This window comes from Rhinolophus ferrumequinum, chromosome 17, assembly GCF_004115265.2.
Source record: "Rhinolophus ferrumequinum isolate MPI-CBG mRhiFer1 chromosome 17, mRhiFer1_v1.p, whole genome shotgun sequence".
Classification (NCBI taxonomy): domain Eukaryota; kingdom Metazoa; phylum Chordata; class Mammalia; order Chiroptera; family Rhinolophidae; genus Rhinolophus; species Rhinolophus ferrumequinum.
The window spans coordinates 34,814,205-34,828,881 of NC_046300.1; the positions used below are offsets into that span (position 1 = coordinate 34,814,205).

The 14,677-nt window shown below is 52.0% G+C and overlaps 1 protein-coding gene across 2 annotated transcripts in view; it reads left to right on the forward strand.

The window, feature by feature from the left end:
• Positions 1–807: 807 nt before the first annotated feature.
• EPHB1 (EPH receptor B1) overlaps positions 808–14,677 on the forward strand; it is a 424,621-nt gene continuing 410,751 nt past the window's right edge. Inside the window, exon 1 of one of the 2 annotated variants that reach the window (XM_033133086.1) lies at positions 808–1,235. In XM_033133086.1, the coding sequence (XP_032988977.1) occupies positions 1,178–1,235 (58 nt within the window). In that variant the 5' untranslated portion in view covers positions 808–1,177. The remainder of the gene's footprint in view (positions 1,236–14,677) is intronic. The other variant, XM_033133087.1, reaches the window with a different exon arrangement.

The following is a 14,677-nucleotide window of genomic DNA, read 5'->3' on the forward strand; positions in this document are numbered from 1 at the left end:
AGCCGAAACCTCAAGACAGCCAGAGCCTTCTGGAGGATGATTGCAGCATTTGGATAGGAAGCATTTCCAGTGCCCAGCACACACTGGAGCAGCCCTGTCTGAACCCAAAGACTCTTTGAACCTTATTCATTCATTCAACAGATATACATATACATATACATATACATATATATATATATGTGTGTATGTATATATATATATATATACATATATATATATATATATATATATATATCATCATTTTCTCTGTAGGCACTGGGGATTCTGTAGTGAACAAAACAGACATGAATTCCAAGAATGGAGACCCCGTTCTAGTAATGGGAGACCCACAACGAACAAAATTGATTAGTAACCACACCGTTAGAAGTTGGAGTGCTACGGATAGGAGGGACAGGGTACGTCACGGGATTGCACTAAATAGGGTAGTCAAGGCGAGTCTCTCTGAGAAGATGAAAGAAGACAAATTTGATTATTTAAAGCTCACCCAGCCTGGGTGGGCTATAAGGGTTAGGGCCTCAACCTGCTCTTTGGCTAGGCCCCCTACGTCCGGGGAGTGGGGAACCGGGGCAGGCCAGTGCGGTTCTCCTAGAGCACCGCGAGGGGGAGCCCGGACCCCTCCTACGCCTTCCGAGCCCTCCTGCACAGCCTAGCAAGCAAAAGTTTTTCTTAAACTAACAATGCCTGTGTGAGGAGGTGCTCGCGCCTGATTGGACGGGAGATTTTTGCAGGTTTGATTCCTTGATTGGACAGGAGGTGTTAGGGGTGGGGAGAGAGCTGATGGTGGGGGATCCCGCTCCCTCCCTCATCAGTCTGGCCGGCTCTGTCCTCTCGTAGGCTTCGCTGTAGCTCGCAATGTGACAGCAGGACGCACACGCACTCGCGCGCTCTCCCCAGCTAGCACTCCTTCGTCCTCTCTCTCACACACGCACGCACACACCCACCTCTCCCATAAACACACACACACACATGCACACCCACATCCACGCGCGCCCGCACCGCCCCACGCGCGCACACTACCGCCCACGCCCACGCTGCGCTCGGGGGAGTCCGGTCCCAGCTAGAGCGCGAAAGGATACGGAGAAGCCACCGGCGGGGAGCGCAGCGGCGCCCCGGGACGCGGCGCCCTCCCCGCGCTCCTGCCTTGGCTCCGGCTCGGCCTGGGGGCCGCCGGCCGGCAATGGCCCTGGATTGCCTGCTGCTGCTCCTCCTGGCATCCGCAGTGGCCGCGATGGAAGGTAACGTACCCTCCGCCGAGCAAGTTGGTTGCTGACGGTTGTATCCGCGGGGCTTTTCTGGCGGCTTCGCATCGCCTGCATCCCGCGACCTGAGGGCACTGTTCCGGAGCCTCGGCCGGGGCCGAGCACAGTACTGGGGCGGCACCCATCAGCGCGCCCCCGGCTTGCTCGCGGAGTTCCTTGGCTCCTGCGCCCAGCGCTCCCTGGCAGCCCTGGTCTCCCGCAACCTCGGCTGGGAGAGCGCGGAGCCCGCTCGCTGCATTGCGGTGCAAGCTTCGTAGCTCCCGGCACAGCTGGGCGTTGGGGGAAAAGGGACGCCTCGGGCCATCCGGCCTCTGGAGTGCCGGCGCCTGTCCACTCCCTTCCAACCCCGGGCACGGTTGCGCTTAGGCGGCCGCGTGCCACTTCTTTTCCTCAGCTTGGCGTCCGCAGGCTCCAGGACTCTGGGCTCGGCAGGCTGGCACTGTGTGCGGGGGGGCCGGGAAAGCTCTGCCCCGGTACCCCGAAAGTGGCCACTGAAGGAGAGGGGCTGAGTTCACTGGCCGTACCCTCTGGGACAGCCTGGTGGTCCAGGAGCCTGCAGGGCTTCATCCTTCCCGGGTCAGTCATGATGAAGTGGACACCTTTGTCACCGCTTGAGCCAGGGGCGGGGTGGGGGTGGGTCCTGCCGAAATGAGTCCAGCGTCTCTCCACCCTGAGAAGGGTGATTTGGAGGCCGAGAGCTGATGCGCAGCGATCCCCCCCCCCCCCGCCCCCAGCCACATCAGCCTTGGCTGTGCCTCGGGCCGTGGAGAAAAGCGCGCTCCGCCGGCACCGCGCGGGGAGCGGCCCGACCACTCGCCCTTGGTGGCGGGCTGCGAATCCCTGTGGGAAATCCCTGCCCCGCTCCGCGCCCCCGCCCTTCCCCCCCACCCCCTTCTCGCAGTGGAGCTGCCGCAGCAGCCCTCTCCTGGGAACGCGCCGTCGCCTTAGCACCGAGTTGAGTTGCCGGCATGGAAGCAACTCTTGGGGGTGAGGCATCACCCCAGCCCCACATCCATCCCCACTTTCCGGTGCCCTGCACTGGGTGGAACTCCGCGGGGGCTCCCACCACCGTCCCAGCTGGGAGCTCGCCCCACTGGGATATCCCGTTCCTCGTCACACTGTTACCGGTTGCCCAGGAGGAAAAAAAAAAGCCAACTGTGGTGCGGCGCCCAGGACCCTTCCGGAAAGCGCTGCCCTTCTCCACGCGAAGCCGGGCATGGGGGCCCTGAGGTGGGGCTGAGATCCCCTCGCATTGTAGTGGAGACCACCATACCCTGCGTTCCTTCTGGTGGCCGCGCCGGGGGCGGGAGGGGGGAGGGGGAGGGGCGGCGATTAATGCCTGGAAAGCCTCCCGCCTGCTTTTCCAAAGGCGGCTTTTTGTCTGCCCTCTGCCTCCCGCTGCCCTCCCGCCTGCTGGTCTGTGCGGAGGGGGTGCTTTTTGGGACGTGCAGGGTCTGGAGTGGGGTGGGGCGGGGATGCTTGGGTTTGACTTCTTGGGAGCAAGTGCGGGCGCAGTTGGAATATAACAAGCAAGGCGCTGTACACTTCCAAAGCCGGCAGGGCAGCCTGGGTGAGCGAGTATTTGCAGCGGGCGAGGCCAAACCGTACTTACTATTACCGCGGGGGCTGCGAGTCTTGCCCACCGCTCTCCCCGCCTCTCAGAGGGTCAGGGGCTGGGCCTCGGAGAGCAGATAGGGGCCCACTTTGAGATCTTGGTCTTGGCATTGAGTCTCCATCGATGAAGGAGGGCACATGCCTGCCAACGAAATTGTTTGGAGAGCAAAGGTGTGGGAACACACCACGCGCCTGGCGGAGCGCAGTTTCCTCCGGAGACTCCGCCAGAGCTCCCTGTCAGCTCGGCTGGCTGCTGCTGTGCGAGACAGGGTGCCCTTGGGCCATGCCCAGCCCGGTATACAGGCCCTGTCACCCAGCTGTCTGGAGTAGCCCACGTTGTGTGTGTGTGTGTGTGTGTGTGTGTGTGTGTGTGTGTGTGTAGGGGTGTATAAGGGGGAGGGGCTGTGGCCCTTTTCTTGGAGCAGCCCCAGAAACTTTGTCAGTAGCCTGGTAGGAAGGAGCCTATCTGGGCTGAAAATCTCTCTAGCAAGGGTTAAAAGAAACACCACATTCAGCAGAATATTAAAGCAGCCCCATGGTCCCTGCTCAGTGCACAGGGATAGTACACACCATTCACTCCTTCCTTTCCTCGAATGAACACAGGCAGGTTCATTTTCTACTCTCCTCACACAGAGACGCCTTCCCGCCTGCCTGGCTGGGCTGGGACCAGCGTCATTCTGTTTGTGATGAATGAAGAATAATTATCAGAAAAGTGGATCAATGAGCTGCCTACACAGACGGCAGATCTTTCCCAAACTCTGCTGTGGCCAGGGGGTGTCTCTCCTTGCTGGTTCGGCCACTTATATGTCAGTCTGTCTGTTGTCTTTCCTCTAGGGGTCTCTGGTGGAATCTCAGTGGGTTCTTGTCACTCAGGGCAAGCAGCTCTAAGACCAGCCAGGTCCTCAGCCCAGGCCAGGACAGCAACAAAGAGACAGCAGCAGCAATGGGCCAGGTGGAGATCAGTGGCCAGTGGCAGGCAGGACCCTATGAGACCCCACCTCACCACACCTGGGTGGAAGAAGGAGGGCAGGGGCTGGTTGACCTGGGGTGTGGGAGACTCAGAGTGAAGGAGAGAGCCCTATCTTTCCTCTTCTGTCCCCTTTCCCGTTTCCAGCTGGTGGGGTGGCTCTGTCCTGTGGGGAGAGAGGTGGCACTGCAGGAAAAGGCTCTCTGAGGGCTTATTAAGTGTTTTCAGAGGGAGTAGGGCAGGCTGTGGAGGCAGGGATGCTGACATACTCCGGCCACAGAAGCAGGTTCCGGACAAATAACAGCCTCTCAAGCCCTTGTCTTTTCACACTGTGTTCGAAAGCTTGTTGAGAATGGCCTGCCTCTCCCTGGGGATGGAAGACAACTGCCTGCATTCTCTGACCTGCCCTTTGAGGCAGGGTTGGGAGACCTGGGCTTCTCCCCAGGTGCTTCTGCAGCAGCATGTTGGCCCTTCCAGCAGGCAGCAATCCAGCATCACTGACAGGTAATAGCATCCTCCCAGCCCCACCCTCTATGTCCACAAATGATCAGATACCTGCAGGTGGCCTCAGTCGCTGGACACTGGCTGACCTGAAACTCCGAGGAGATCTTCTCTTTGGTGTGGTCTAGATGAAGTCCTGGGCTTGGCAGCCTTGAATGTGCACATGTGTTTCATTTGGTGGTAAATTTCCTAGGGCTTGGCAAATAGTAGGTTCTCAGTAGGCATTGCGGACCCGGGAACACACACCTGAGTTCCTGTACCACTTTGTGGCATACCCCACGTGGAAATGCAAGGACACTAAACTCCATTGTACACAGTGGTCTTCATCACATCGTGGGGAAAAACCCTCCACCTTCGCCCACGTGTCTATAATAGGCTACCAGGTTGTTTCTGCATTTTTCTGTTAATATTTGTTTGCTGTGTGTGCATCTGTGTTGGGTGTCCATGAGTGTGCCTGAGCCTGCAAGCAGTAGCAGGCGCCAAAGATTTACAAAACTGTCTGGGAGAGAAAAGGAAATTTGACAACCTGCTCTCCATTCTCTGATTTTATTTTCTGTGCATCGTGAAAAAGTTGCTATTACTCAGTGTTTGTAGAGGGACCCCCTCCAACGAGTGAGGGGAATGCTGGTGAGGGAGGGCAGTGCCGCTCAAGGCAGTGGCTGGAGACCATCTTGGTGATGTAAATAGCTGCAGAGGTCTGGACCATGCCCCAGCCTGAACCTTCTGGATTGGCAGAGCAGAGCTGCCAGAAGCTCCAGGTGCCCAGGAGCGTGGGGGAGGACTTGCTGGGCCACACAGGATCCTGCCCCAGTTCCTGTTGCCTTTTTGTTGACCTGTGCAGGCCCAGACAGACCCAGATCTCAGCTGTCTGACCTTAGCCCATCACAAGGATGGGTCCTAATTACCAAGATATGTTTTGGGAAAAGCCCATAAGGCAGAGGCATTATATGCACCTTTTAATATTCTACCCATTAACAAGTAAGCTTTCATAAAGCAAATTGGACCAAAGGGGAAGGGTGTCAGGTGATACACGACAGGATCTAGTATGTCCCCCTCCCTCCATGTACTGGAAACTACTGATTCTGCACTTGGTTGACTGAATTTCATGAACTCGGTCAGTGAAAGAGTTGCAGCGTCAGGACTGGGGTCTAGCTGTGCGGATGGGGTTGAAATCAACTAGTCTGGAGACAGATTGTTGGACCATGAAGCCAGAGTTCTCTACCTGGCTTTTCATCTCCCACCGTCTCTCACTTGGGAAAATCACCAGTGCACCTGGTCAGTGTCTTTCTTTGTACAGTGGATCATGATGCTCACCTATTCCAACCTTAGAAGTTGGACAGGAAACATACATTAGGAGGATATACCTGTACTAGTTTAAAAATAAAGATGCAATTGAAGTCAAAGATACATTCATATTATTAAATTTAAAACATTTAAAAAAAATCTCAGCTAATTTCTACAAGTTCTTAGTAACACTCAAGTTCAAGAACATAGTGTTTTTCCAGCATGGACATAAAAAACGGTGTAGGCAATTTTGAAAGGCAGAAGAGGGGTGACTACCATCTCAGATAGTGGTTCTCAGGCTTCAGGAAACCTGTATGTCACCTGGGTGATTTGCTCCCAAGTCCTGGACTCTAATTCCAAAGTTCAGCAGGTCTGAATGGACCCTGAACATCTGCACTGTGGCCTCCCAGACAAAACTAATGTAGGTGCTTTCTGGAAATGCTGCCCTGGGGGAATAGTTCTAAACTGGGCTGCTGTTAGAAATCCTGGGCAGGTCTCGCCCCACTTCGTACTTACTGAGTCAGAATGGCCTGGGTCCTTGCATTTTTAACAAAGGGCCCCAGCGATTCAGATGCAGAAGGCCTGGTACCAGTATATTTGGGAATGACTAATACTCGCTAACACTTAACACTAGGTGCTATCCTAGGTGCTTTACATAAATGAATTCCCTTTGTCCTTACCAACTTATCAGGTAGGTATTATTATTATCAGCCCTCCTCTCCCAGTGTTCGATGAGGTGACAGACATGTGATGCAGTGAAGTAGTTTGACAAGGTCACAAAGGTAGTAAGTAGCCTGCATTTGAACCCAGGCAGGCAGGTTCTGGAGTCTGTGTTCTTAACACCACTAGGTACTGCACTTTTGAGGGCTTTGTACAAAGAAAGGTTCAGATCAGTCAAAATCCACAGACAGGAAGAATTCTGGTGCCGACTCAGCCACTGGTCGTTGGTACTTCACTGGTTACTGGAAACCCCAGCTGTCCATGGTCTTGGGAGAAGAGATGAGCAAAACGTTCAGCTAATTCTAACACTTCAGCTCACACACCAGTTTCCATGTAGCTGCCTTCCTGCCTCTTCCTGCCACCCCCACTCTATACACATGCAGACACAGGGCTGGAGACCTGCACCAGAGCATGGCTTCTGGTAAGACGGACTGGGAATATCCTAGCTCCTGTCCTTGCTCTGGCCAGCTCTCCTAAGGAAGAAATGATCACAGACAGGTGTCCCAGAAAGAGATGGGCCTGAGTGCCCTATGCATCCTGGAAGCTTTGGAGGGGGTACACGGCACCCTTCCTGTCTCCACCTGCCTGTCTAGAGCACATCCTTGCATCTGGATTCTAGGAGTCAGCTTCCTTGGAAGACCTCCCTTTATGTCTCCTTCTTCTGCACTTGCCACTTAAGCAACCTGAATATTTCTATCTGATTTCTGTGTCTCCAAAGGTGATGGAGACACAGAGCATTGATGCCTACTGTTCTGAAGAAATTACTGTAATAATAAAGTAATGCCCTGAGAGAGAGTTCATATTTCAAAGCAAAATTTTGCATAAGAAATTCCTCAGCTCCTTCTCAGATTCCATTTCAATAGTCAGGCCCTCTGGTCAGTGTTTAGTGTTTGGCTGTGCTTAGAGCGGAGCATTGAGTGGCCTGGTCAGGGTCACCTGCTCTATCAAAGAGCCCTGACGCTTGATGTCTGAGCCACCTTGCTGGCTTCTGTTGGTCACTCCTCTGGGGGTTAGAGAGATGGGAACACACTTTCCAGGTAGGTCTGGCAGGTGGGGTTGCTTTTTCTCAGCTAATGGAAAAGTATTTTTCACTCCTTCCCTGTACCTCTGTGTTCTCATTGTTGAGTCAGACTGGGGGACTGGTCATTCTGGTGGAGAGGGGAGCAGGGGCTTAGGTGGGGGTACCTCCAGGGTAGAAGCAGTGAGAGGTTGACAGTTGTAGATAAAATGCAATCTGGGGTATGGTGACCTGCTGGCTAATTGTGGGTGGGCTGGGGTCTTCATCGGCTGGCAGGGGTTCTGCAGGGGCAACTCAGGTCCTAATTTTCAGGCATCAGAGATGAGTCACAGTGAGCTTGGCCGGCATCAAGAAGGGCTTTAGCCTGGTGCCCTCCAGGAGGAGACCCTGCCCCCCGGGCCTTTCCTTGGCCAGCAGCAGGCCCAGGCCTATGTAGGGAGCACAGGCTGCATTGGGGCCACAGTCCCCAGTGGAACCATGTAGAATCACCTGCCAGGTGCCTCTCAGTGCAATTGGCTTGTAAGTTTGCCTCTATCTTTGTGAAAGAAGAAAAAAAAAGCATCTTATTCACCTGCTCACTCATTCGCCAGCCCACATGGAGTATGGCTCAGCTTTGGGGGAAGAATGCCCGGAGCCAAAGATGGGGGCTCTTCGCCTCCCTATAATGATCCTGCTGATGACTGGGGCTTCAGGATGATCCATTTGCTAAAGGGGGTACAAAGGTGATGCAGAGGGGGGTCCCCTTGCCCCTCTGTCACCTGTAGAAATGTCCGCCCAGGTCAGGTGAAATCCTAGACAACGCCATCAGCTCCTTAAGGTGGCTACTCTGTTCCCTCATGGAAGGTTTCCCCAGAGTTCTCTGTAGCGGAACTGGGCCCACGAGAAAAAGTGTAGGAAATTTCCTGAGAATTACCAGCACTCGTTTCTGCCTGCAGATTGCACCTGCGCCTCTGCATCCCTCCTCTCTCCCCTCCGGCTTCCTGGCAGCAAGTGACAAAATGACTGATTTGAATTTAACCTCCTTGCCCTGCGTCTCCATCCCCTAGTGGAGGTGATAATGAGCAGAGAAGTGGGCAGAGGCAGGTGGCCTGGAGGGGCGGGGGCAGGCAAGGGAGCAGGGGCCCCAGGTGGTAGCCTAGCACTGGTTTCCCAGGTCTCTGGGACTGACTCTGGGGCTGTTTGAGCTCCAGGGCGCAGACCAGGGGGTAGGTAGGGTTCATTCCCTTGGCTCTCACATGACCCTCTGCTCCTTGGTCGGGAGCAGAACTGGAGACAAGTTTTAGGGCAGGGAAGAAACTTTCCAGAAATCCTATAGCCTGGCCTCTCTAGAGCCAGGGCTAGACTAAGCTCTCATCTGCCCACTGAGTATTTATTGTGTGTTGATCTCTTTATATGTACATCGATCCACATATCTTTGATATCCAAGCATTCATTCTCATTCTCCCATTTTACAGGTGAGGAAGCTGAGGCTTTGAGATGTTAAGTTGCTGACACAAGAGCTAAGATTCAAACTGAAGTTTTGACAAGTTAGACAACTCCCCAGGCCTCTGCCTCCCTGTTTAGTACCTTTTCTATTTAACATTGCTTATTCATGAAACAAGTCAGGGAGCACCTATTAAGCACCAGCTGTTTGTGCACTGTCCTGCCAGGTGCTATCAAAGGTGCCAGACAATCCTGCTCTGTTCTCCTTGCTCTGGTCCCAGTAGCCAGGCTCTCCCAGGCTCTCGCGAAGTGCCCCACCGGTGCGCAGCTGGAAGAAAACCGTTTTCTGTCCTGGTTTGTATTTTCCTGTATGCACGTAGCCTTTCCCATGTGTCCCGACCAGTCAGTCCCCCACTGTGGTCATTATTGTTTTCTTTCTGTGCCTGTCCATCTGGCTCTTTGATGAGCTGTGTTTCTTAGATGGTTGCAATTTGGCATCTGTGCCTGGCTCTTAGTGGTGGTGGGGGTGTTTGGGGAGCAGGGTTGCTGTGGGTCTCTTAGAGCTCCCTCCATAAGCCCACCTTCCAGAGGAAGGGCCAGCTGTGGGTATTCACCTTTGGGGGCCTCCCTGATTTCTGCCCTGTGGACCCTGCCCTGCCTGGGGTCTTGTCGCTTCTTGAGTTCTGTCTGCTTCTGCCCATCTGGCCAGATTACAGACACTGTGAGATCAGAGGAAGACACGGGAGTTTAGCATCAGCTTTGAGCGTGGAAGGACGTGGGAGGAGGATGAGGAGAAAGAACCGTAAGCATCCTAGTCTCACTGGAGAGTGGCCGGTCGGTCCCCCTTGGGGCTGTGACAGTGGAAAGGGCTGAACAGGAGGACAGGGAATCTGCAGACCGCTTCATCGACAGTGGCTGGAGAGAAAATACCTTATCTGTGAGAGACAGCTGGGCCCTGCAGTTAATTGTTCTGTTGTTTTCCTCTTGCTATTTTTCCAGCACGAAGGTAGGACCTTTGCCCTTGGCTTTCTCATTGATGCTGAGGCTGGAGCTGGGTGGTAAGCTTGGAGGGGAGCAGAGATACGGGCGGAGCCTTCCCAGGTAGGGATAGAGGGGGCGTCCATCCAGGGATCTTCTCTGCCACTTTGGCAATGCATCCAAATGATCTGAGTGGTGGGGCATAGGCTGCAAACTTTGGGGAAAGGAAGAGCATCTCAGTATCATTAGAAAATCCACCAAGTTTTGGGCAGATGCCCAGGGGCCTGTGGCAGGCACGGATCAGACCATACGTTGGGTGTCAGACCACACCTTGGTTTTTGGGTTTACCTGGTCACCACATGTGTGAATCTCTTCCAGCACCTTCAAGACTAGTGCAAGACCCTTCCCAGTCTGGGCCCTCCTTTCCTCCCCTTCTCTTCTCAGGCACAGTTGCACACATACTACACAGGTACACACACCCTGGGTATCGCTTTCTTTGTCTGATTTTACTATTACCATGTGCCTCTGGGTCTGTACCTGCTTGCTCCTCCTGTGTTGAATTTTTCACTGATCTTTTCTTGGCGAACCCTAATTTTTTCCTTAGAATTTGCCACAGTAGTCACCTCCTCCTGAAAGCCTTCCCCCCAATTCCAGGCTAGATTAGGTGGCCCACTGGTCCCCGCTACAGCTGCCCCTGCTCCCCTCCATGGAGCATATTCCACACTGGTCTGTAGGTCTGTGTTGATTCTGCTGGGTACCCCACAGTTCTGTGAGTCCCTGAAGGGTGGGCTCTATCCTTATTTTCATGGTATCCCCAGCATGTTGCACATAGGTGGTGTCCATCATTATTCATTGTTAATCATATAGGTGGTGTCAATCACGTATTCATGAACAAAAAGATCAACAAAATACTTAAAAAACCTGAAGTCATGTCCCATGTGGTATTTTGAAACATGTCTGCAATTGTTTTGATACTCTTCTTGTCAATACATGAAACCCAAGTCTTCTGCCCCTAAACATGGGTTGGTTTTCTACCTCACTCTAATTAATAGAATATTGTTAGAAGTGCTCCTGCGTAACTTTGGAGGTGAGATCATAATAGATGCTCCCTGTCTCCTGGGATGCTTGCCCTTGTGACCCAGCCCCATGTTAGGAGGACGCCCACGTGACACAGAGAGGCCACGTGTAGATGTTCTGGCTGTAGCCCCAGCTCAAATCATAGCCCACGGCCAGCATCAAATACCGGGTATCGGGGCGAGTGAGTCTTCAATTGGTCGTAGCCCCCACCCTTCCAACAATCCTTACTTACTCTAAGGGGGAGGAGACAGGCTTTCCTCACTGCGCCCTATCCAAATCGCAGATTCATGAACAAAATAAATGTTATCTTTGTTTAAAACTAGTAAGTTTTGAGTTGCTCTGTTACGCAACAATTGATAACTGAAATATCCTAGAAGTCGTAGAAGAAAAATGGTTTAGAGGACATTAGCGAGGACTTAGGGGAAGGCTGGAGAAGTGGAGAAGATATGGGAGCTCACTCAGTCAACATTTAACAAATATTTGTTAATCTTTTTTTTTTAAATTAAAGTTTATTGGGGTGACAATTGTTAGTAAAGTTACATAGGTGTACAATTCTGTATTACATCATCTATAAATCCCATTGTGTGTTCACCACCCAGAGTCAGTTCTTCTTTTATCACCACATATTTGTTCCCCTTTACCCTCATCTCCCAACCCCCTGCCCCCTTACCCTCTGGTTGTTAATCTTCTACTATGTGCTAGGCCTTGTGAACAAAACAGGAAATGTTCCAGTGCTGGGGAGTGTCCTAGTGGGGGCTAGGCCGTCATTAAGAAGACAAATAATGTCGAGTATAATTTCAGGAAAGTGCTATCGAGGAAGTAAACAGAGTGCCGTGACTGAGAGCGATGGGTGCAGGCTTGGGCAACTTAAAGTGGGGAAAGACGGGGGGAAGGGAAGGCCCCTCTCTGTGAATACTTGCAGGGTGGTCTTGCCAAGCAGCTTAGCTTTATTCTGCATGGCGGGTAGATATGGCTTGGTTACGAAATTCTTTCCAGCCAAGCTGAACCAAGCTAGAACAGGCTGGGAGGATGCTACAACCCCATCTTGGGGTGTCCACGTGAGGGCTGAGCCATTCCCAGACTCGAGAGCACAAATTACAGAAGAGGCAAAGGGAAAGTGGGAGCAGAGAAATAGCATGGGCAGCTTTGTTTAGGAGCCATCAGTTCACCAATTAACATACAGAACACGTTTATTGAGCATCTACATGAGAAATATTGTACTTGAAACTGAAAACAGGAAGGTAAAGAAGAAACAGCCTTTCCTTGAAGAAGCTCACCTATTAACAGACTGGTGGGGGAGACAGAGCCATGCAAACTACAGCTGTAAGAGGACATACGAGGGAGCCTGATAGATGTGGTATAGCAGTTACACAGCAGCTGCTAGGAGAAACCAAATGAGAGGGTCACGTTTCCAAAGGGAAGGATTTGAGGAAGGAGTGTGTGTGTGTGTGTAAGAGAGAGACAGAGACAGAGACACACGGTGAAGCTCTATGGAGGATGGGTAGATGTTTGTCAAATGGAGAGGGGAGTGGGTAGGAATGAGAAATGAAGACATAGCCGTTCTACTTTCTACGTCATAAAGGTGGACATCCAGAGCTCTCCTTAAGGGCTCTACCTATTCTATTAGCCGCTCCAGCTGGATGAAAGCAAAGGGTAGGGGGTGGTTACTGGCTCTCGTGATTATTGGACAGTTTGGGACTTAGGTTATGATTATATCTGGGGATACCAGTGCTGTCTCGGGACTCAGTCTCCCTTTTTTCATTCTTCAACTCTGTCTGTGTCTGTGATAGGCAAGGTGCTGGAGGAAAACAGACGGCGCTCTCAAAGTGAGTTAGTTGAGGACAGTTTAATGAGAGATTTTCTACAGAGGTATGAACAGGGTGAAGGGAACTGATAAAAATGGAGATGCCCTCAGGGACAGGCAAGAGTTGGAGGCCATTACTCCCCAAGGCCAGAAGGGGCAAGTGGAGGGGATGGTGCGCCATCAAGACCAGGAAAGAGCTGTAGCGTGGGAGACGGCCCCTGACGGGAGCTGTGGACAGAGACAGAGGAATGCAGCTGCTGCCCAAACCACGTGGGGGGTGGGGGTCGGGGGGGGGGGGCATTACATTCCTTGAACTCTTTCTCTTCCACTTTCTAATCTCCTGCCAGCTCCTCTACTGGATGAACTCAACAAGAAGGCAGAGGGCATGGAAGGCTGGTTCACAGAAGAGGGCAAAGGTGGCGAGAGGGCCTGGAGGAACAATGGAGAATAATCAGCACAGGGTCATTTATGATGATGTCACCCTCAAGCAGGCTCTCCCGTGAGATGGTGATGGGGCCGCTGGCAGCTCAACCTCACATGCTTTTGAAACTATAGCAGAAAGATAAATTCTCGCTCCTAGTAGCTCTAGCAAAAACCCTGGAAGTTTTGTCTCCTTGGCCTTTTTTGGGTTCTAAGCCTCTCCATGAACCAGGATTTGCCACCAAGATGATGGAATGCATTCGTTGGCCAGGTTTGGGGCATGTGACTACCCATCCCTGCAGCTGGGGGGAGAGGGTTAACCCAGACCCACCTGGGAAACCTGGTCTGAGATGGGGAAGGAGTGGCTCCCCACAGAAATGTCAGGGTGCTGTTCTCAGAAGATGCAGGAGTGGGTGCTGAACAGGCCACAGTCTTCCACACCCTTTCGACCTTCCTGCATAACTGAATCATGGAAGCTAAATGGAGAGCTAGTGTGTGCAGTAAAGGAAAGGGCGCGTGCTGTGGGGAACAGAAGGAAGGGGCGTGGCTGTGATGGTCCTGGATGGAGATACGGAAAAGCCAGGGGAACTGAAGATGATAGGAAAGTGAAAACCCAGGAAGGGAGAGCTGGCGATGGCTGGGCAAGCCGCTTCTTTCTTGATAAGAATGTTCCCTATATTTCTGAGCATCACGATCAAACTCAAAACGCGGCAGAAGGGGGTTGGCCAAAGGCAAAGTCATTTTAAGACTAGTGTATCTCATGGTGGCCACATGGGAGGGGCCTTGGGGGGTGCTGGGTGAAAAAGGTGAGGGGATTAAGACTACAAATTGGCAGTTACACAGCAGTCACGGGGATGTAAAGCACAGCATAGGGAATATAGTCAAATATTGTAATAACTGTGTATGGTGTCAGATGGGTACCAGACATGGGGGTGGATCACCTCGTAAGTTGTATTAATGTTTAATCACTATGTTGTACACCTGAAACCAATAAAATATTGAATGTCAAATGTAATAGGAAAAACAAAAAAGATCAGTGTATCTCAACTAGACTGAAGCAGTTGGGTTTCTATTTAGGCCGAGGTGAGAAACGGTGAGTGAAGAGCCGTACTTCTCACTGTGATTCTCTGCGTTCTGACACAGATATAAGAACATCTTAACCTAACGATTGCATTTACATTGGATGCCCAGTAGAGAGCAAGAATGAAAGAAATACAAACTCACAGGTACAATGACATAACTCATTTCCCTTCATTTTTCACCATTATCAGTCATGGCTTAGTCTCGCCTGGAATTTCCATTTTGCACCAGTAGAATATTTATTCACAATTTTCGTCTAGGTTTTGAGACTTGTACAAAGACAGAAGATCTTCAAAGTCCTTTGCAGACGTCTCCTTCATACCTTAGATGTCTCTTTTTCATTTGAGAGAGAAGCATTTAAAATCTGCTTCAAGTTCCTCAGAGGAAGAGTCCATTTGTCCTTCCAAGTTTCCTGGCTCTAACTTCCAAGGCTGCAACAAGTTTCCTCTACTCCTACCTGAGCAGAAAAGAACAGGTTTTTTTTTTTTTTTTTTTTACACAGTAGCACAATGCTCCTGCTTTGCATGAAAACC